At 46.4% G+C, this 22,536-nt stretch overlaps 1 protein-coding gene across 2 annotated transcripts in view; it reads left to right on the forward strand.

The window, feature by feature from the left end:
- Positions 1-20,741, forward strand: part of LOC138825106 (craniofacial development protein 1) — a 90,958-nt gene extending 70,217 nt beyond the window's left edge. Inside the window, exons 6-7 of one of the 2 annotated variants that reach the window (XM_070019503.1) lie at positions 10,151-10,309; positions 20,446-20,741. In XM_070019503.1, coding sequence (XP_069875604.1) covers positions 10,151-10,309; positions 20,446-20,536 — 250 coding nt within the window. In that variant the 3' untranslated portion in view covers positions 20,537-20,741. The remainder of the gene's footprint in view (positions 1-10,150; positions 10,310-20,445) is intronic. The other variant, XM_070019505.1, reaches the window with a different exon arrangement.
- The last annotated feature ends 1,795 nt before the right edge of the window (positions 20,742-22,536 follow it).

Below are 22,536 nucleotides of genomic sequence, written 5' to 3' on the forward strand. Positions count from 1 at the left end.
CTCAAGTGGTAGAGTGCTAGCCTTGAGCTGAAGAGCTGAGGGACAGTGCCCAGGCCCAGAGTTCAGGCCCCACGACCGGACTCAAAAAAAAAAAAAAAAAAAAAAAAAAAAAAAAGAGAGAGAGTCTCACGGACTTTGCTGAGCCAGCTGGCTTTGAACCGCAGTCCTCAGATCTCAGCCTCCTCAGTAGCTAAGATTGCAGTCATGAGCCACCAGAGCCTGGCTATACATTTTCTTAACAAGTATTTATTGTACAGATGGCAGATACTGTGCCAGGTATTTGGGTTATGTCAATGAACAAAACACATGGAGGGTTGGCGATACAATAGAGTGGCAAAGCACTTACCTCACATGCATGAGGCCCTAGATTCTATCCCCAGCATTGCAAAAACAAAACAAAAACCAGATGGTTCCAGCCCTAAAGGAGATTCCATTCCAGCAGAGAGACAGCAAACAATATGCATGAGAAATAAATGACATGCTCTGTCAGCTCTTGCTAAGTATGAGGAAGGTGGAGGGTCTGGAACATAGGGAAGGGAAAAGTTTGTGGCATTAGATAGGATGGTCAGTGCTGACGTCAATGAGCAATGAAGATTTCAGTAAAGACTCATGGGAGGTTAGCATGCTCAGTGAGATCTAGGAGGAAGGTAGTCTAGGCAGAAGGAATGGCTTGAATGGCAAAAGGAAAGACTTATCTGGGTGTTTATAGGCGTACAAATAGAATCGTAAGCCTTGAGACTGGTGACAGTAGTCAGAGTGAATGTTCTTCAAGAAAAGGTCAGAGGGGGTTGGGAAGGTGGCTCAGTGGTTGCCTTGCATGCATGAGGCCCTGGGTTCAATTCCTCAGCACCACATAAGCAGAAAAAGCCGGAAGTGGCGCTGTGGCTCAAATGGTAGAGTGCTAGCCTTGAGCTGAAGAGCTGAGGGACAGTGCCCAGGCCCAGAGTTCAGGCCCCATGACAGACAAAAAAGAAAAAGAAAAAAGGCCAGAGATTGGCCAGGTGTTAGTGGCTCATGCCTTATAATCCTAGCTACTCAAGAGGCTGAGATCTGAGGATCATGGTTCAAAGCCAGCTGAGCAGAAAAGTCTGTGATGCTCTTATCTCCAATTAACCACTAAAAAAAAAAAAGCTGGAAATAGAGGTATAATACATTCAAGTTATCTCCAATAAACCACCAGAAAACCGGAAGTGGTGCTGTAGCTCAAGTGGTGGAGCGCTTACCTTGAGCTGAAGAGCTGAGGGACAGCGCCCAGGCCCAGAGTTCAAGCCCCACGACCGACAAAAAAACAAACAAAAAAAACAAGCGCTAAAGCACCACCCCAGCCCTGAGTTAAAGACCTAGTACTGACAAACCAGCACACATTTATACACACAGAAAGTCCAGAAATTGTATGCTGAAGGACTCCCAGATACCTTCAAAGAAGCTGAAATTTAACAGACAAACCCAACTTGCAGTCCAATCTACAGGCAAAGAAGCCATTCTAAATTTAAAGGGATCCAACTTACCTTGGAAATGTCTTAACATCAAGTTTGTGAGAGAAAGAAGGCAAAATTTAAAATGTACCTTGCTGCCAAAGGGGCCATCATTAGAAAAAGGTAAAACAGCAAATTTTTCCGAACAGTAGCCATTTTTTAAAGTTTTTTGGTTTTTTTTTTATTATTATTACTATAAAGGTGATATACTGAGAGGTGACAATGTCACCTCTTCCTTCACTCTCTCCCAAGCAGCAATTACAAAAACAAACAAACAAACAAAAAAACCTGTGTTCTACAGAGCATCATCTTTTCAAGGGGGACAGCTGGGAAAATTGTTTTCTCCTCTGTACCAGGCATTGTACTAAATGCATTCACAAACATCACAGGTACTACTTCCTCTTTCTGGATTTCTCTGTCCCAGTCTGTCTATTCCAGCTTGTCCTTCCAGCAAATTCCTTCTTATCCTTCTACAGCCTTACCCATTTCACATTCTTCTGCTCTACTATGCTTCCTGTGTGCTGTTTTCTTGTAATGTTTGTGCTTATTTGCATATCTGTCTCTTATGAATGAATTAAACAAGAAGAAGTCTGTGCCTCTGTCCCCAGTGCCCAGCCTGGTCCAGCACACCGGAGGCATGCCACAGATTATCATCCTTCAAATTATTGCTCTTTTTACCAATTAGTAACTTGAGACTCAGAGAAATTAACTTGTCCAGAGTAAAAATAAATAGTGAAGCAGAAAGTAGATTAATGGTTGCTGAGGGAATCCTGAGGGACTGCTAATGAGTATAAGGAGTTTTGTTAGGGTTTACAAATAGTTCTAAAATTAGTGATAATATAATAAAAACCGTTGGGCTGAGATCAGTGGCTCACGCCTGTAATTCTAACTACTCAAAAGGCTCAGATCTGAGGATCATGGTTCAAAGCCAGCATAGGCAAGGAAAGTCCATGACACTTTTATCTCCAATAAACCACCAGAAAACCAAAAGTGGCGCTGTGGCTCAAGTGGTAGAGTGCTCGCCTTGAGCTGAAGAGCTGAGGGACAGTGCCTAGGACCAGAGTTTAAGCCCCAGGACCAACAAAATAAATTAATAAGTAAATAAAAATAAAAACTATTGGCTATATGCTTTAGCCAAATAATGTCTGTCTGTCTGTCTGCCTGCCTGCCTGTCTCTCTCCCTCTCTTTCCCTCCCTCCCTCCCCTTTCTCCCCTCTCTCCCCTCTCTCCCCTCTTCTCTCCTCTCAGACTCTCTCGTTGCAGTAGGGGAGGGGAGTGAGGGAGAGTGCTGGGGTTTGGACACAAGTCTTTGCCCTTACTAGACACACACTCTTGAGAGGTGCTCCCAACCCAACATGTAGTGGATGAACTTCTTTGTTAATTACATCTCAGTAAAGCTATTTTAAAAAGTATTCTCTGGAAATAAGAACTAATTGGTCATAAGAATTCCCAGCATTCTTTCAAAATGCAAATAAACTTAGTAGTTTATATTTGGGCTGTTTGCACGATCTTCATTCCTACAGGAAAGCTCTTCTTTAGCATGACTAAGGTCATGGTTTGAGTTTGGTTCTGGGATTTGTGTAGCTGCCCCCATCTTTTGCGTGAGTCATTCAAATGAGACAATCACTGTTCTTCAGTTCAGAGCCTCCTTCCTGCATCTGGGCTGTGAGAACGATGGTCTTGCTAGCAGCATCTCTCAAATGACAGGAAGGAGCCACAAAGCCTCTGGTCCTCTGGGAGAGGGTGTTAGTCACAAACTCCCACAGGCTATGCTCTGGCTTCAGAATTGGGAGTCACAGGTCAAAGGCCTCCCTATCAACAGGGAGTGTGCCCAATTTCCCAGAGCACATGCCTAATATATAAGGACAGGCCAAAGAGCTGAATGGTCTGTACCTCTTTAGTGGGTCTTCAGTTAGTCACATTTGAACGGTTTTAGCATTACGACTTATCTCCCAGTCTACATCTAGTAGGATCAGCCAGCAATCACTAAACACCTCTGTTAGACATTTTGGTTATGACCTGTAATCACACGTTTTTCATTGTGACCTATGATTACAAAAAAACACCTGGTCTTAAGGGGGCTCAGAATGCAAAGAAATGGAATTTGTTCAAGGGTTCATCTATCAATCAGCAATACAGAGGTATGCCAGGAACCTTGGAGAACAGTCTGCTTTTCTGTATGAAAAAACTGCATTGGCCACCCCTGCCTGGCAGACTAAAGGAGGAAGCTCTGCTTAGCCATTTTCACTTGCTTTAGAGATGAGAACTCTTTTTGGTGGTCAGTGATGCAATATGTAAAAATCTTCCATTTATTAAAGAGAAATTGTGTTGTGGTTCACTGATGGCCCAGCTGTGGGTTACATCTATGAAAACCATTTCCTGCGTGTGGTAAAAAAGACAGTTTTTTGCTTTCAATGCTAACCTACATGGGAATAAACATTTCTTTGTTAAAATCCATTATATTAGCCTAGCACTGGTAGCTCACACCTATAATCCTAGCTACTCAGGGATTATGGTTCGAAACCAGCCTGAGCAGAAATGTCTATAAGACACTTATCTACAGTTAACCACAAAAAGCCAGAAGTGGGCCTGTGGCTCAAACTGGTAGAGTGCTAACCTTGTGCACAAAAGCTCAGAGACAGCACACAGGCCCAGAGTTCAAGCAGCCTAGGACTGACCAACAAAATACACAAAACAAAAACCACAACACTGTATTGCCTCAGCAATGTGAGGTTCCTGCTAAAGAAACCCTGTGCCCACCCTGTGCAGATCTCTGCTCCAGAAGGGCTCTTTAAATCCTGGCTTGTGTTGGGTGGCATGGCCAGGAAAAAAGCTGCCAGTGCTCCTCATGGTGTATCTGGCGTTTAGAGGAGAGGAGGAAGCTAGCTGCCCCTGGAGAGAGGAAGGCAGACTGAGTAAAGCTCACTACGTTACAGTAAGGGTAGCAGAACTGTGGCCTCTACAGGGCCAGAGATGCTGCCCTAGCAACTGAGTGATCAAATGATATGGATGACACTGCCAAGGGGTTTGGGAGGAGTGCCAAGTGCCAAAAATGACCTTCTCAGCTTCATCTAATGAAAGGACCATAAGGCTACATTCCCTCCAGACATAACTTTGAGGTGTCAGGAATCCCAGCTGTGTCTAACATCCAGATTCTTTACATTTAGGATTTTGCATGCTTATTTAGTACCAGTTAAAAGCTGGAGAAGGATGGGGAATAATTTCGTAAAATATATGTGAGCCAGCTCATCCGAGTTTCATTCAAAGCCATGTGGTTGATGTGCCTACCCATTTCTAAAAAGGGGCAGACACGACCTGTTTCAAATGAAGCCTCCATGATGTAAAACTAAAGGAATTATTCCTGCTCTGACTGACACAACTCCCCACCCCCAGTGTCTTGAAGTTGAAATGTGACTTCAACCTGGGAGGTACCCAAGAATTTAAAATTGATTTTATGTTGACACCCTCAGAGACCGAGGGGGGGGGGGAGGCGGTGGTACACGGACGGGACTGGAAGTTTAAAAAAAAGGCTGAACACAGAGGTTTAGAACGTGTGCCAAGTCCTTGGTCAACAGTTAGCCAAACAGACCGTCACCGAGGCACACTGATCTGTGTTGCTTCTTGCTCTGGATAGTTGGGGAGAGACATGCTATGCCAACCTGACCTCTGCAGGCTCAGCACAGATCGTTGCCTTCTAAGTGCCAGGTCTGCTGGGCGCTGGAGACTCCCACCTGTAATCCTAGCTACTCAGGAGGCAGAAATCTGAGGATTGTGGTTCAAAGCCAGCCTGGGAAGGAAAGTCCCCAGTTAACCACCAAAAAACGGAAAGTGGAGCTGTGGCTCATAGTGGTAGCCTTGAGTGAAAGAGCTCAGGGACAGTGCCCAGTCCCTGAGTTCAAGCCCCATGACAAATAAATAAATAAATAAATCCAGATTGATTCCATTCCCCTCCTCTTGGCTGCTGTGTTTGTGATTGGTCGGAATCCACAGGGAACCAGTATCTGGAAAATGAGCTATGTCTTTCTCCATTGAACTCCCAGGGGTCTGCATAAAGAAAAAGATGGTCATGATGAGCTATGTTAAAAGCTGTATTAGGGCTGGGAAGATGGCTCAGTGGTAGAGCGCTTGCCTTACATGCCTCAGGCCCTTGGTTCAGTTCCTCAGCACCACATAAGAAAAAAGAAAAAAGGTGGAACTGGCGCTGTGGCTCAAGTGGTAGAACACTAGCCTTGAGCTGAAGAGCTGAGGGACAGTGCCCAGGCCCAGAGTTTGAGGCCCCACGACCGGACCCCCCTTGAGGCTGGGGGTGGGAAGATGGCTCAGTGGTAGAGTGCTTGCCTTGCAATGAATGAGGCCCTGGGTTCGATTCCTCAGCACCACATAAGCAAAAAGAAAAAAGCTGGAAGTGGCGCTGTGGCTCAAGTGGTAGAGCGCTAGCCTTGAGCTGAAGAGCTGAGGGACAGTGCCCAGGCCCAGAGTTCAGGTCCCACAACCCGACCCAAAAAAAAAAGCTGTATTAATCATTTCTTTAAAAGTCCATTTCCAGAAGTATTATTAATCCATTTGTGTTGATCAGGAAATTATTGTGTCCAGCTCCAGCTGTATCTGTTCATGCAGATCAAAGCCATAGAGGTTTGCACATCAGAGGTAAAGCATGCCCTCTCCAGGCTTAATCCTAATAACCTTAAAATTGAATGTTTCCTCCCATACTGCTGAGAAACAGTGATGTGCCCTTCCCTGCTTGCCATAGCATGGGAATGGTCAGGAAGGAAACTGCTGGAACAGGGGCAGGAAAGACCCCAGCATTACCTTTGTCAGAGAATGAGACACCGGGGTGGGACACTGGGGAAGGGAATCTCAGAAGTTTCATTTCTTTCTGCCAGCGTGAACTGAGCTCAGCCTCCTCTTGTGGCCTGGACATTGGCTAGTTAGAACAAGGCCAGCCTGCTACACGAGCTTTGTCTCCACATCACATTCATGGTAGTGAGGTCAGAAACTGACATTTAGGAGGAGGTGGTTAAAACACTGGAAGTATCTTGGTAATCATAGCCTGGATGCTCTCAGTGTAATATTCTGGATGTAATCTGTGAGGGAACAAGTGTTATTTCCATTTCTTTGAACTTTGACTCACAAGAAGTATCTGAGCATTCTTCAAAACAAAGCACTGTTGTCTTGGGGTGATGTGTCAAAGCAGATCTTCTGACAGCACCTTGGCCCGTGACTTAGGATCCAGAACAAAAAGCCACTGGTTCCCAGTGATAACAGAAATCTCCAGAAGAGTTCTGACATCACCCCCAGCTTTCCAGTATATGCAGAGCTGACTTCCTTCCTTCTAGCTTGCGCCGTTCTCAGCTGCAGGCCCTCTGTGATACTCCTGCACAGCTAAGCCAGTGGCACCTGCCTAGAAGCCAGCTCTCACCTGTCTTGGCTTCCTGAAAGCCTGATGGATGTACTATAACCACAGAGACAGGAAATGTGGTGGTAAATCTCACTCCTGAAAGTTGTGGTGGAATGACGCCAGGATTCTGCCACTCAAATCCCGTAGCAAGGTGGAAGGGATGGACGGGAGCACTCTGAGAGGCATGCAGGGCCCACATAACAGTTTGAAAGAGGCTCCAGTCACTTAGTGATGAGTGATGAGTATGTACACACACACACACACCACATTTTGGCTGCTATCAGAGCATCATTTACTTTGATTTAGCCTCAGTTAAAGGCAGGTTATTGTGCTCCAGACACTCTCAAGTTAGGATGTCATAAACCATGTTAATGGCCCAGTGAGAGAAGAGCTGAAAGCTTTCCCCTCCCTCCAAGCATGGTAGCACAGGTGCCTTCCTTCTGTTGAGTGGTGACAGAACAAGGGGTGAATGTGGCTCTTTTTCTTTTTCTGGAAACAATCTCACAACTTTGCAGCAAAAAAGCATTTTCCTCATAGACTTCACAAAAACATTTCTCAAAAAAGATGATGTAGGGCTGGGAATGTGGAATGTGGCTTAATGGTAGAATGCTTGCCTACATGCATGAAGCCCTGGGTTTGATTCCTCAGTACCACATAAACAGAAAAAGCTGGAAATGGCACTGTGGCTCAAGTGGTAAGAGTGCTAGGCTTGAGCAAAAGAAGGTCAGGGCCAGTGCCCAAGCCCTGAGTTCAAGCAGCAGGATTGGCCAAAAAAAGATGATGTAGCTGGACATTGGTGGTTCACACCTGTAATCTTAGCTACTCAGGAGACTGAAATCTGAGGAACACAGTTCAAAGCCAGCATGGGCAGAAATATCCATGAGACTCTTCTATCTCCAATAAACCACTAGAACACCAGAAGTGTGGCTCTATGGCTCAAGTGATAGAGCACTTACCTTAAGCTGAAGAGCTGAGGGACAGCACCCATGCCCAGAGTTAAAAAAAAAAAAAAAGCCTGGTGCTGGTAGCTCACACTTGTAATCCTAGCATCTCAGGAAACAGATCTGAGGGTTGCAATTCAAAGCCAGCTTGGGCAGGAAAGTCTGTGAAGATCTTATCACCAATTAACTACTAGAAAACCAAAAGTGGAACTGTGGTTCAAAGTGGTAGAGCACTAGACTTAAGCTAAAGAGCTTAGGCACAGCACCCAGGCCCTGAGTTCAAACCCTGACTGATCAAATAAATAATGTAGGGCTGAGAAGGTGGCTCTTTGGTAGAGTGCTTGCCTTGCATGCATGAGGTCCTGGGTTCGATTCCTCAGCACCACATTAGCAGAAAAAGCCGGAAGTGGTGCTATGGCTCAAGTGGTAGAGTGTTAGCCTTAAGCTGAAGAGCTGAGGGACAGTGCACAGGCCCAGAGTTCAGGCCCAGGACTGATAAAATAAACAACTAAATAAATAATGTAATCTAGGAATAATACCAATTGAGAGATAAGCTAAGGAGGGCAAGATACTATACATAGCTTGGATGCTGCTCACATCAAATACAAGCCCTGGGATATTGAGAGTGAATAGGCTGATAGAAGTAGAAATTATTCCTCTTAGAAATCCCATGTAAGTCAGGCACCAGTGGTTCACACCTGTAATCCTAGCTACTCAGGAGGCTGAGATCTGAGGATCACAATTCAAAGCCAGTCCTGGCAAGAAAGTCTGTGAGACTCTTACCTCCAGTTAACCACCAAAAAGCCAGAAGTACAGTTGTGGCTCAAATACAAGTGCCAGCCTTGAGTGAAGAAGCTGAGGGACAGCTCACAGGCTTAAGTTCAAGCCCCAGGACTGGCTGGAACCAAACAACAACAAAAAACAGTACACTACACTCAGAGAAATGCAGAGCTGCATTCTCTATTGGTTTGACCTTTGTTGTTTCATTTAACCTCTCTGAACTTTGTTTATTTATCCAGCTCAACACGAGGCTGATGCCTGCCTGGCCTGCTCTGAGTTGATCTAAGCACAGTGTGTAGTGGGGCATGAACTTGACAGGAATGCAGGTTTCCTCTAGACTTACGTTAATAGAACAGCAACATTATAGATACTCTTTGGCTCCAAAGTTTTGTGTTTAATATGGACACTGGCCTGTCAGCCCACTCTCAGGGTGCAGGGTTTTGGACTAGATTGAAGCTGATACTGGATGATCTCGAAGATGATCCTTTAACTCTGAGCCCATGGTTCTTTGGCTTAGGCTATAGTGAGCATCCAGTTAGAAAGTGGCTATGAAAGCACTCAGAGGATGAGCTCATAGTGTTTAAGTGATTTAACACTCCTGCATATCTTCATGAGGCAGAAATAGCTTCTAGTTTCCTATGTGCTGGTAGATAGTTTCATAAAAAGATCAAAAGCCATGTGCCTTCATAGTTCTTCCCCTCATATCACCTTCTTGAGAACCAGCTGTCTTCTGTTTTTCTTCTTTTATCTCATACATGTAGCATTGACTGGAAACATTTGGCCTGCCAAGACTTGTAGTTGGGCATATGGGGTTTCTCCCACAGCCCCTGATAGCATCACCAGCAAATAGAGCACAGGCTGTACATTCCCTGTGTTCAGGAATGTTCCCCACCTCCTGGGAAAACCAGGCCAGCTCACAGGAGTGGAAAGGCAACTAAACTGCCTTTAAAAGGCCCTTGTACCCTACTGCGACTTCTTGCTCATCAGCACTGGGAACTGGTTCTTACTCTTAAAAGAATTTCCAGAGACTTTAAAACACAAACAATGACTGTGATTCAGAGTGGCCAGGGCTTATAGCACCTTGACCCAGGCCGGGTGCTGTTTTAGCCCTTTACATGGAAGGTAGGCCACAGCCCCATGAGTAAGCATTCACTGGAGATTAGGAAACCAAGAGAGACGTACTGAAATAACTAGTCTTGAGTCATTCAGGCAGAGATGGAATTTGAACTCAGCCATGTGATTCCAAAGCTCCTGAGCCCACCCCACCCCTCCTTTCCTGCAAGCAGACTGGTTGCATGGCACACAGAGGTCTGAGGGGCAAGGGCTTCCTGTCAGCCCTGTGCAGGGCAGTCAGAGCTGTTAGGAAGGAAGAGCACATTAGCATTCTGCTGTATTTACCGTGCTCTCCATACCAGGAAGGAAATAACCCTAGTTATAAACATGGCTTTCACTAAGATAAATGGCTCCAACCCAGGGAACCCTGTATGAATCCAAAAAAACCATTGAAGAGATCTGTCTTTTACATCCCACATGCGTTCTGTTTTCTCTTTCCTTAGTTTAAAAAGACCAAGTGGCATGAGCAGCCTCTTGGGGAAAATTGGAGCCAAGAAACAGAAAATGAGCACCCTTGAGAAGTCCAAACTGGACTGGGAGAGCTTCAAGGAGGAAGAAGGGATTGGCGAAGAGCTGGCCATCCATAATCGAGGGAAAGAGGGGTAAGAACTTGAAGTGACTTATGAGAGATGTGCTTGGTTTGAGCCAGCAGGAACTTTACATGGGAAATGAAGAAATGAGAGTGCTTAGGTTGTTCTAACATGGGGCAAGTCCTACCGCGGGTGAGGGAAGGGGGGTGTGGGAGAACATAACTGTTTTTCTGCCAGTGATATCTGTCAAGCTGAGTTTGCTGAATTACAGTTCTAGTGAACCGTAAGTTGCCTGGCGTATTCCCATGGTTAAAATCTAACTCAGTGTTAGCAGCCTTGGCTGAACCTGAATCATCTGGCCTTCTGAGAAGCCAGACTAGTTCAAATGCTTGAGGAGCAAAGCATTATCCTGATTTGTTGTTGTTGTTGTCCATTTCATCATGGCCAGGTTGGGCTTCACCCTTGACTGTCAACTGCATTGTGTATCAGGCTCTTGGACATCATCCCAGGCCACTGCCCTGTCCCTTCCTGCCCACTGTAGGATACAAAGAGGATGTCCATAAATTGCATCTAGTTGTGAAAATGATCCCTTCCTTGTCACATTTGTTTTTCTGGTGATTGAGTGAAAAACCAGGAAAGTATTAATAAGGTTACTACAGAAGTGGGTCCGTGGTTCCAGGTCAACAGTAGAAGAAAGTGTCCTGTGCCCCTCCTGCCATTCGGGGTGCCCCTCCTAGTACCGTAGGTATGTCCGAGGCCCAGCTCCCTTGTCAGTAATACCACCTTCAGTGGTGAAGGCGGGTGTGCATCTCTCACAAGACAGCATGTAATGTGTGTATATGAAATACACTCAAAGCCCTGCAGAGCACCTGCCCCACAGCAGCCTGAATAAATACAAATCATTCAGGTTATTAAGATATTAATAACCTGGGCTGGGAAGGTGGCTCAGTGGTAGAGTGCTTGCCTTGCATGCCTGAGGCCCTGGGTTCGATTCCTCAGCACCATATAAGCAAAAAGAAAAAAGCCAGAAGTGGCGCTGTGGCTCAAGTGGTAGAGCGCTAGCCTTGAGCTGAAGAGCTGAGGGACAGTGCCCAGGCCCAGAGTTCAGACCCCACGACTGGACCCAAAAAAAAAAAAAAAGATATTAATAACCTAAATAATATTAAAGAGAAGTCACAGATTTACTTTACAGGTCCTATTTCTTTGTTCTTCTGTGTTGGGTTTGGGCTTTGTAGTTTTGGAGGACTTGAAACAGGTTGTATAGCCCAGGCTAGCATACTCAAAACCTCCCTGCCTCAGTCTCCTAAGGCATTATGGGTATGAACCCTTGACCTAGGGGTCATGTTTCTTTTCTTTTCTGTTTTTTGTTGTTGTTGTTGTTTTGTGTTTGTTTGTTTGTTTGCCAGACATAGGGCTTGAACTCAGGGCCTGGGCACTGTCCCTGAGCTTCTTTTACTCCAGGCTACCACTTGAGCCACAGTGCCACTTCCAGCTTTTTCAGTTTATTTGTACTGAGGAATTGAACCTGGGGTTTCATGCATGCTAGGCAAGTCAAGCACTGAGCCACATTCCCGGGCTAGGGGTCATATTTCTTTTTTTTTTTTTTTTTTTTTTGTCGGTCATGGGGCCTGAACTCTGGGCCTGAGCATTGTCCCTCAGCTCTTCAGCACAAGGCTAGCGCCCTACCATTTGAGCCAAAGTGCCACTTCCAGCTTTTTCTGCTTATGTGGTGCTGAGGAATCAAACCCAGGACCTCATGAATGCAAGGCAAGCACTCTACCACTGAGCCACCTTCCCAGCCCCTAGGGGTCATATTTCTAAATGAGGCTTCAACAGTATTTGTATGAGTCTAGAAGCCAAACAGCCTGTTCAGAATTTTTTTAGTGAAAATTATTTTATAAGCCTGCTTAATTACCAGATCCAGATCAGTCTGTCTGTGCCTCCAGACAGAGGCAAAAGAGCTAAAGCTATCAGGAAAAGCTCAGGACAAAGCAAAAGCGTGAGTTGTGTTATCTCCAATAAGAATGAGTGGCTCTGAAATTCACCCCACATCTCTCCACAAGCTATGCTTCACTGTTCACTTCCCACAGGATTCTCAGACAGCAGAGAAAGTTCTACTGTATACTATACTTTGGTACTTCTTTGAGTGTTGATCATATGGGTTGGACAACATTCCTCCTACTTGAGCAAATACAAGTCTTGTAAAAGTAAGGTGTGGCCCTGTTGAAGATAAAGAAGAGTTAATAAAGTACAGACTGGAGAGAAAACAAGATTAAAAGGCCATCTGCCCAATGAGGGCTTATCAGGCAATGGAAAATCACGTAACTGAGTTGGAACAACTAACAGCATGGCACTTCTATGCTCTGCTTTGCCCTCCTGTGTCTAAGGCTCTTCAGCACCACTACCACCTCCACCATTGGATGATACCATAGATCTGCCAACGCAGATCCTGTTGTGTTCCACCCCAGATCTTCGGGCCTGCCTTCAGGGCACACACTTGTGCACGGACACACAGCAGACTCCTCTCACTGTAAAATATTTTATAATAAACAATTCAAATTTTGACCCCTCCACCAATCTGCCATGGACACCAGACTCAGTTTCTTTATCTATAAAGTAAGAATTCTTTAATATACCTCTCAAACTTGTTGTGGGAATTAAATAAGTAGCAGAAATACCCTACATGTTCATAAATAAAAGTCTCTTTCCTTTCTTTCTCCTATCCCTAGTTCTTTGCTTACATTCCTTTCTCCATCTGCCATTACTAACAATGCCAAGACTGAGGCCTTACTGGAAAGCTCCATGCTTTATCCCTTGCCAACTCTTGAGGAAAATTTTCCATAATGGTGGGAAATATAACTTGGGGGCATCTCCTCATCTCCCTTCCTGGCTTCTCTTCTTTCCCCGGGCTTTCAACTATGGAACCCAGCCCTAGGCAGCTGCCTCATCTTCTTCCTCAGAAGAGCTCATAAAAAGACTTGACTACCATTTTCTACTGGTGACTTGAAATATCTTCTGTTTAAGCATCCCACTGAATTCCAGTCTTAGGTCTTGGGTGATTGGTTGATAGCTCCATCTGCATGTCCAAGCCACACATCAGCTTACTGTCCAGAACCAAATACTTGCTCAGGTTTCATAAACAGACTCCCTGTGTCAGACTTTGCAGAACATGCCACCATTGCTATTTGTCCACTGTCAAAAGAAACACCTCAGCAGCACTCTGATTCCCTCTTCCTACTCAAATCCTACAAGTATAGTTGGTGCTTATGTCACAGAGTATTTCAGCCCATCCCTCTTTGTCTTGCCTTGCCATAGCTCCTGTGCAAGCTGCAGATGTCTGCTCCCTGAATCTACCTTTTAATCCATTCTCCACCAGCTGCTGAAATGATGGTGTAAAAGTGCAGGCCGTTTTTCACCTCCCATGGAAAACCCCCCTATCACACTTCTGATCCATCTTAAACTCCTAACAGGGTTAGCCAGATCCTCCCCCAGCCAGATCCTTCCCTCCTTTGTCTTCTCATTGAAAGCTCTGCTTTGCCATCCAGAGTAGCTCCACCCACCCCTGCCACTTAACCCTATTAGTTTTCTCTCTTGTATTTACCAGCTGGTGCATATATTAGCCAGAGTAAGCCACCTAGGACCGGGCCTTCTGCACCTAGAATTGCCCCCAGCACAGAGTAGGTGCCATCCTGTGGCAGTTTCTAAAACCCCCATCCTACTAGCTAGCCTAGTAGAGCTGAACACCCAAAAACATGGGGGGCCTAGTCAGGCATCAATGGCTCATGCCTATAATCTTAGCTAATCAGAGGCTGAAATCAGGATCAAGGTTTAAAGTTAGCACGGACAGAAAAACCCCGTGAGACTCTTAATCGCCAGTTAACTACCAAAAAAACAGAAATAGGCCAGGTGCTAGTGACTCACACCTGTCCTTCTAGCTACTCAGGAGGCTGAGATCTGAAGATCACAGTTCCAAGCCAACCCAGGCAGAAAAGTCCGTGAGACTCTTTTATTTCCAATTAACAACCAGAAAATCAGAAGTGGCGCTGTGGCTCAAAGTGATAGAGCAGTAGCCTTGAGCAAAAAAACTCAGGTACAATACCCAAGCCTTGAGTTCAAACCCTATGACCGAAATTTTTTTTTTTTTTTTTTTTTTTTTTTTGTCGGTCATGGGGCCTGAACTCTGGGCCTACGTGCTGTCCCTCAGCTCTTCAGCTCAAGCCTAGCGCTTACCACTTGAGCCATAGAACCACTTCTGGCTCTTTCTGCTTTTTTTTTTTTTTTTTTAAGCCAGAAATGTAGCTCATGGTGGTAAAGCACTAGCCTTGAGCACAAAAGCCCAGGGACAGTGCCCAGGCCTGAGTTCAAACCCCAGGACCAGCACCGCCCCCCCCCCCAAAAAAATGGTGAATGAATGAAGGAAAGAAAAAGATGGGGATGGGCTGGAAATGTGACTTAGTGGTAGAGTGCTTGCCTTAGATACATGAAGCCCTGGGTTCGATTCCTCAGTACCACATAAACAGAAAAAGCAGAACTGGTGCTGTGAGCACAGAGAGGCCCAAGGACAGTGCCCTGGTCCTGAGCTCAAGCTCCAGGATTGGCGAAAAAAGAAAAAGATGGGGGTGTCAAATGCATCATTGTCAGCAAGCAGAGTTAGTTTAAATGCCTGTCTCAGTGCAGTCATCTGTGCAGAAGGAACTGCTGCTTTTCCTGTGGTCCCCAGCTGCCCTTCAGCCCGTGCAGCACTCTAGACCTGTGTCAGCACTTGGGTGCTGAGGGTGCTGAGCATAGCTTCCTCACAGTGTCCTGCTGGTGTCCATGGAGCAGCAACACAGCTTTCCAGTGCTTCTAGGCATGGGCCAGCAGGCTTAGCGGAGGGGACGAGGCATGGTAAGAAGGGAAATGCAGACGTGGCTGCTGTCCAATCACACTGAAGATCACAGAGCTGAATGACTTGGAAGCCAGGTGTTTTGTGACTCAGAGAGGCATGAAGAAAGTACCAAGAAAATTCATTTTCTCTCTCCAAAGAATCCATCTCCAATAGCCCTAGGGGTCCCTCTTCCAGAACCAGCACAGCCTTGAGATAATTATTATGAAAGGAAAGCAGTGGAGAAGAAATCATTAAAATAGCCACCCTTTCAGTCCTGCCCGTGAGATCATTGCAAGTGAGGCCCTGGCGAAGCAGAGCAGTGGCACACCAAGTATTGGACAGTTGGCTTCTTTCAGTTGAATTTCTCAGGACAGAGAAGTCCACATCTCATTCTGTCAGTCCAGGATGTTTCCTTCTTCGTGCAGTTAAGAGCCAAAACTCACCACACTCCACCTCATGTCTGTGCTCACGTGGCAACCAGGGCTGGCTGCGTGAAGCACAGGGAGTTTGTGTGTCCTGTCACCTGTGTCTGCCTCGGGGGGCCGTTTTCCTCTCCAGTGGGCGGAGGCATGTCTTGTGGGTATCTAGCCAGAATGATAACTGGGTGCTTTTGGAGGTCCCCTGACCACTGGCTCCTTCCAGCCCCAGAGCCCACTGCCTTCTAAGTGGATCTCAGTGTCTTCCCGGATGCCACTCCCTCCCCTTTCCTTGTCCTTCACTTCTAAGACTCCCCCACTTTCCTTTGTCCTGGATTTCTGGGAAATTGTAACCAAAAAAGTGATTTGAGCTGAAAGATCCAAAAGATATTTGAACCTGTTGTATCTAACCTGGTTCTGAAAGGAAAAACTAGAAAATCCCCTAGGTCCTTGATGCTATTGGCATATTTTGGTAATGAAAATAAAGAACTGCTGCTTCTTAACTGGGCCAGGCAAACAGCAGCAGCAGAAAAGGGCGCTGTGCTCCCTCACCCTCACCCCCAGGCTTCCCTGCGGGCTGGGCTTAATCAGGCTGGTCCCCCAGACACCTAGGCACAGGCCACAAGAGCACCAGGACAGAAAGTGAGCCAGAGCCAGAGTTGCCAGCACACTTGTCAGCCAGGGGTCTATGACAGAACTGCGGCCCACTTCTAAGATGCCTGAAAACCCCTGAGTGCCAGCCGAACTGGGTGAGTCCTCAGGAGGCCTTTGAAGAGTCAGCCTTCCCAGCAAGCCCTTCTTTCTAGAGCCTCTGTGGCAGCTGTCCTGAGTCTCTGTGAAGCAGCCCAGAAGAAGAAGAAAGAACTCCAAAACAATCCTTATAACTTTTTAGTTTTATTCTTTACAAAGCATGTCTCCCTGTTCCATTGCAAAATCCATAGGATATTGTCTTTTTTCTTCTTCTTCTTTTGTGCTTGTACTGGGGCTTGAACTCTGGGCCTTGTGCTCTTTTAGTTGGCTTTTTCTCACAGCCTGAGGTCTACCTCTTGAGCCACACCTCCAATTCACCATTTTGCTGATTAATTGGAGATAGAATTTCTTAGACTTTTTTTATTCGGGGGGGGGGGTGGTTTGAACTCAGGGCCTGGGCACTGTCCCTGAGCTTCTTTTGCTCAAGGCTAGCACTCTACCACTTGCAGTTTCTCAGACTTTTCTGCCCTAGCTGGTTCTGAGGATCACAGATCCTCAGACCTCAGCCTCCTAAGTAGCTAGGATTGTAGACATGAGCCACTGGTGCCCAGCTAAGGTATTATTATATTTATTTCTGATTTCCAGAGCAGGAGATTGGGGCCAGAAAATTAAATATCTTGCCCCAAAGTACAAGTACTAAACATCAGAGTTACTCATCCTCAGCATCCTTTCTGTGTCTTGGTACTAGAGGAACCCCTGTCCAATGGGGGTTTGTTTGTTTATGGTCATCTCTTGGTGGTGAACCAAAACTGTCACAAGGATCCTGTTAGCAGCTGCTGGTGGCTGGGAATTGGGAAATGACGTCTCCAGACCTGTCTGGATGGCCTTTGTCAGGGCTGTCCCCTGGGAATCCGGTTGCATTCTGCACATGTTCCCTCCTTGCTCCCTGAGGCTTCCCACAGCCCCAACTCAGCCTTCACATGCCTCATTAGTGCCCATCATGGAGTTTGCGCCTGTGATCTCAAAGCCATCTGGACCCACTGAGCTCCGGGAACCTGCAAGGCCTTATTCATTCTTCCTCCTCCTGGCCCTTGCTAATACCAGCAGATAGCAGCACTGCAAGCTCTGATCCCTGGTGCCAAACCGACAATACCAGCACATCACACTATCTTGTCACCCCACTTTTCTACCAGCTTTTCCAAGGGCCAGTTTAAGCACTCTGCTATCCACACACCTGCTTCCTGTGCAGTAAGCTTCAGGCCTAAGTTGTTGTTGTTGTTGTTGTTGTCGTCGTCGTTGTCGTCATCATCATCATCATCATCATCCAGACACACATAGTCTGAAAGGAATAGAGAGCCCAGAAATAAACTCATACATTTCTCACCATCTGAATTTTGTTGGCCCTATGGAGTTTTAGCTCAGGGCCTTGTGCTTGTCAGGCAGATATTCTACTTCTTGAGCCACATTCTCTTTTTTTGCTTTAATTGTTGTTCTTCACATAAGATCTTACATTTTTACATAGTGCCAGGCTCAGTCCATGATCTTCGTGCGTATAGAGTTACAGACATGAACCAATATGCTCCACTTATCTGTTGAGATGGGGTCTTGCTAACTTTTTTGCCTAAGCTGGCCTTCAACTGTGATCCTCCTGATTTCTGCTTCCCAACTAACTGAGGTTACCAGTGTGAGCCACTGTGCCCAGTTCCCTTATCAGTTTTATTTACAGGCCTGTGTGGTGCCACTTGCAATAGAAAGGGTGAATCGTTCCATTGTATGTCCAACTGCTCCCCAGTTTTCCCTTTGTGTGTGTGTGTGTGTGTGTGTGTGTGTGTTCCATTGTATGTCCAACTGCTCCCCAGTTTTCCCTTTGTGTGTGTGTGTGTGTGTGTGTGTGTGTGTGTGTGTGTGTGTGTGTGTGTGTGTGTGTGTGTGTGTGTGTGTCTTGGAGATTGAACTCAGGGTCTGGATGCTGTCCCTGTGGTTTTTTGCTTGAGGCTAGCACCCTACCACTTGAGCCACAGCTCCAAATCTGGCTTTTCTCTGGTTAATTGGAGATAAGAATCTCATGAACTTTCCTGCCCAGGAAAGTTGATCTTCATCTCAGCCTCCTGCATAGCTAGGATTACAGGCGTGAGCCACCAGTACTCAACTCCCCATTTTTCCCTTTATCAGAAGAAGTCTACAGTATCTGCCCCATCCCTGTCTTCCAGAGAGTCTGAATTCGAATTTATCCCTGTATTTTTACTTCGTAAATCTGTTAACTCTGAACGTGGGGATTTATGTCAAACCTAAGATCCACCCCTTCCAGCCTTGTTGACCATTTTGACCTGGCAGCTTAATTCTTTATCCAGGTAATAGTTACTGCTTGCTGATAACAGATGTCCCAGTTCAACCTGTGTGTTGTCTTCCAGAGCACTCTGCTCCAGAGGCTGGTTTTCTAAGACAATAGGAATCTCATGAATACTATAGAATTAGCCAGGCACTGCGTGGCTCACATCTGTCATCCTAACTACTCAGGAGGTTGAGAGCTGAGGATCACAGTTCAAAGCCAGCCCAGGCAGAAACTAGTTAACTACCCAAAACTTGGAAGTGGCACTCTGGCTCAAAGTGGTAGAGCACTAGCTCTGATCAAAAGAGCTCAAAAAATACCATAGTGTGGAGGGCTGGGAATGTGGCTTAGTGGTAGAGTACTTGCCTAGCATGCATAAAGCCCTGGGTTTGATTCCTCAGTATCACATAAACAGAAAATGGTGCTGTGGCTCAAGTGATAGAGTGCTATCTTTGAGCAAGAGAAGCTCAGTAACAATGCCCACTGCCTGAATTCAAGCCCCAGGACTGGCAAAGAATACCGTAGTGTATAGTGTTGTGCTCAACACTATGTACACAATTTCATTTAATCCTCGCAGCAGCCCTCCCTAGGGAAGATTCTTCTTGGATGTTGTTGTTGTTGTGTATTGGGAAACTATTAGTGGCTTGCCCAGAGTCACACAGCCAGCCAGTGGTAGTCAAGATTTGTAACTCAGTGCCTTCTAGCCAACCCCATAGGTAATGTGTATGGGGTTACTGGCTGCAGGCACAGTTGATGAACAGGTAAGAGGGGCCTTACTGCACAAGATGCTTTTGGGAGGGAAATCAAGGTCTGAACTCAGCAAGAAACACAGGTTTCTGACCCTGGTAGCATTCTCACCATAAACATAATAACCTGCCAGTGACAAATTCACATTTTCTGCCATGCAACAAAAGAAAAATTAGTGCAGAGATTCAATTATGTCTCCCATTTTCAATGGTCCTTTTGCTCTCTGGGTAGATTAATTAGCAGAAATCTCCTCCCCCCAAGCAAATTGCAGCATATTTTATGGCTAGAAGGTACATTAAAATGCAGCTGTGTCTCATTAAGCAGCCAGCCTCGCTGCTCACCAGCATGCCTCCTGCTTCCCTCCCCCCTTCCCTCCTTCCTTCTCACCCTGCCTGGGATCACCAACTTTGGCCCCAGAGCCAAAGCAGAGAACCAGCCTTCTAAGGGGATCCTCCCTGTTTGTGACAGTAGAGGAAGAAGCTCTTGATCACTATCTCATTCCTGAAATGACTAGGGAAAGGCCTCTCCTGTCATCCTGGCTGAAGCAGCCTGGCCCAACCAAGTTGAGAACAACAAGGATGATAAGCAAGGGGTGGTCAGATACGCACAATCCAAGGCACAGCTCTTAGCACATAGTAGTGCTCTGAAGTCATTTCTCTGCCCCATTGACTCCTTGTGTCATGAGGAATGGACAGAATATGTAGCTTTCCCTCGCCCGCCACGAAAATTCACTTGCAAGGCCAGGATATGCATCACCATGTTCCTGTGGCGAAAAATGAAGCTCAGAGAGGCTCAGTCTCTCACCCAGCATTGCCCAGCTCATATGTAACCAAGCTGACTGGTTTTCCATTTTCACTTAGTCTTGTCACAGAGGTGAATGATATTTGGACACTGAACCTCCAGTTTACTTTGCCTTTGATAAGCTGTTGCCCTGTCCTTTACATTTGATTTGCATTCACATCTAAGCCAGACTCGTCCTTAGGTGTGGTTTGGATGTTGGTGACAGAGCCTCGGTCCTTCTAGACCTGCCAGGCCCTCTGCTTGCGTTTGCTGCAGTCTGCTCCCCCGTACGGGGAAGGCCCCGGTTTGTCCCCAGGGTGAGACAGTGCAAGTTTCTTGTGGACTCTACTCAACAAGTGCTTTTTTAATCTTCCTCCAGGTACATTGAACGGAAAGCCTTTCTAGACCGAGTGGACCACAGACAGTTTGAAATCGAGCGAGATCTCAGGCTGAGCAAAATGAAACCGTGATGCTCTGGGGAGAATCCGTAGCAGCTTAATCCTGTTGACAATGTGAGCTTTCTGTGTGTCTCTGAGACAATTCCATTGTTCCTCATCCCCTTTCCCAGCAGGGCCTTTTTTTCTACATTGAAGTTCTGTTTATGTATCCTACTCTCAAGTGATTTCATTCATCTTATTTCTAAACGTTTGTTGTTAAATAAAAGTCAGACTTCTACTAGGCTGGTGAAGAAGAGGTTCCTTGCCTTCCCTTGCTGGGCTGCAGAGTCTGACCCCAGTCTAGCTAGGACATCTCGAGCCCTACCTCGCAACCACACCTGACTGACCATATGGGATGGTTGTCCCATTACATTTGACGTCATTGTCTGTTCTCATCCACTTCAATAAAGGATTGTAGAAATAATAGAACATTTCAGGCTGTGACCAAACAGGTGGCCTGTGAGGTTTCAGTTGTGATAGTTGTGGTCCTGTATTGGAACACAACGAGAACAGAGGGAAGTCCTTTAACCTAAGCCCAGCCAGAGTGGGCAGGGGTGTGACCTCCAAATTCTAAGGCGGGGCCACCGAGGCTTCAGGCAAGACTTCCCTGCAGTGCTGTCTGATGCATCTTGCGCTGCCTACTGCCTGTAGGTGATGTGTGTTTCCCTAACTGCTCTCTGCGTGCCTCCATCCTTCTGATTCACCCAGTTCTTCAGTTCAGGGCTAATGTACCCACACGCATGAGCAGGCCTCTCTCCCTGTTGGAAAATGATCCAGAATCCTCTCATATAAATGGTACTAGCCGGGCGTTGGTGGCTCACGCCTGTCATCCTAGCTATTCAAGAGGCTAAGATCTGAGGATCATGGTTCAAAGCCAGCCCAGGCAGGAAAGTCCATGAGACTCTGCTCTTCAATAACCAACAGAAAACCAAAAGTGGCGCCGTGGCTCAAAGTGGTAGAGTGCCTTGAGCTGAAGAGCTCAGGGATAGCGCCCAGCCCAAAATTCAAGCTCCACAACCCACCCCAAAAAAAATTTTTTAATAATAATAAATGGAACTAAACTCATGATAAATTAGGGTTTCTTCTTTATAGCAAATGCTCACATCTTTGGAGTCTAAGAAGTCAGGATGAAAGCTGCATGAGCAGGTGTATTCCCCATGCGTGGGCTATTCCCAGGCCTGGGGAACGAAGTCTGGAACATCGGTGAAAACCCCAGCTGTGTGCCTGGGCCCTGCTCACCATCCTCCTGCCCTGCATTCCACAGCAGACACAGCTCTGCTGGGGACGCATCTTTTCCACCCATCTCCATGCAGAGACTCTCCGTCCACGAGTCTTCTGAAAAGCCCTTCCGGTCTCCTCCCTTTTGACAGAAGCTAGCCTCCTGATGGCCCTGTTCCTAACACAGATGCTCTCTCAGTGTCCCCCCAAACTGTCATTTACCCTGCGTCTCGTAGAGCCTCCTGTACTGAATGCACTTAAGCTCATTGGTGAATCACATGCCCAGGGTGACACAGATGTGTGTACACTTACAAACATACATGCACACCTAAGAATGCATGTATTTCCCTCACAGAGAGCCTCAGAGCAGCCCTGGGTCATCTCTGGGCCATCGCTTCACCCTGCACCTCCCTGCACGGGAGACTGGAAGGTGGGGGGGGGGGGTATTTCCCTGCCCTGGAAGGCAGGCTGGAAGGACTGGCTGACAGGTTGGCTAACCAGTACACCCAGCACACTCAGCCTTCGTCATGAATCAATAACTTTTCTCTATTCTTTAAAATTGGCCCTGGGACGAGAGTAGGTTAGAGTATAAAACAAGATGAGCCAGGTGATGATAGTTGTTGAAGCTAGGAGAGGAAGGGATTCTGTCCGTTATTCCATTCTCTACTTTTATATAGATTTGAATTTTTCCTAAATAAAAAGCCATGGCTGGACCTGGGCACTGTGGCTCATACCTGGAATCCTAGCTACTCATGAGGCTGAGATCTGAGGATCTCAGTTCAAAGCCAGCTGGGGCAGAAAAGTCCGTGAGACTC

The sequence above is a fragment of the Dipodomys merriami genome, unplaced genomic scaffold (genome assembly GCF_024711535.1).
Source record: "Dipodomys merriami isolate MVZ:Mamm:240054 unplaced genomic scaffold, mDipMer1.0.p SCAF_134, whole genome shotgun sequence".
Lineage (NCBI taxonomy): Eukaryota > Metazoa > Chordata > Mammalia > Rodentia > Heteromyidae > Dipodomys > Dipodomys merriami.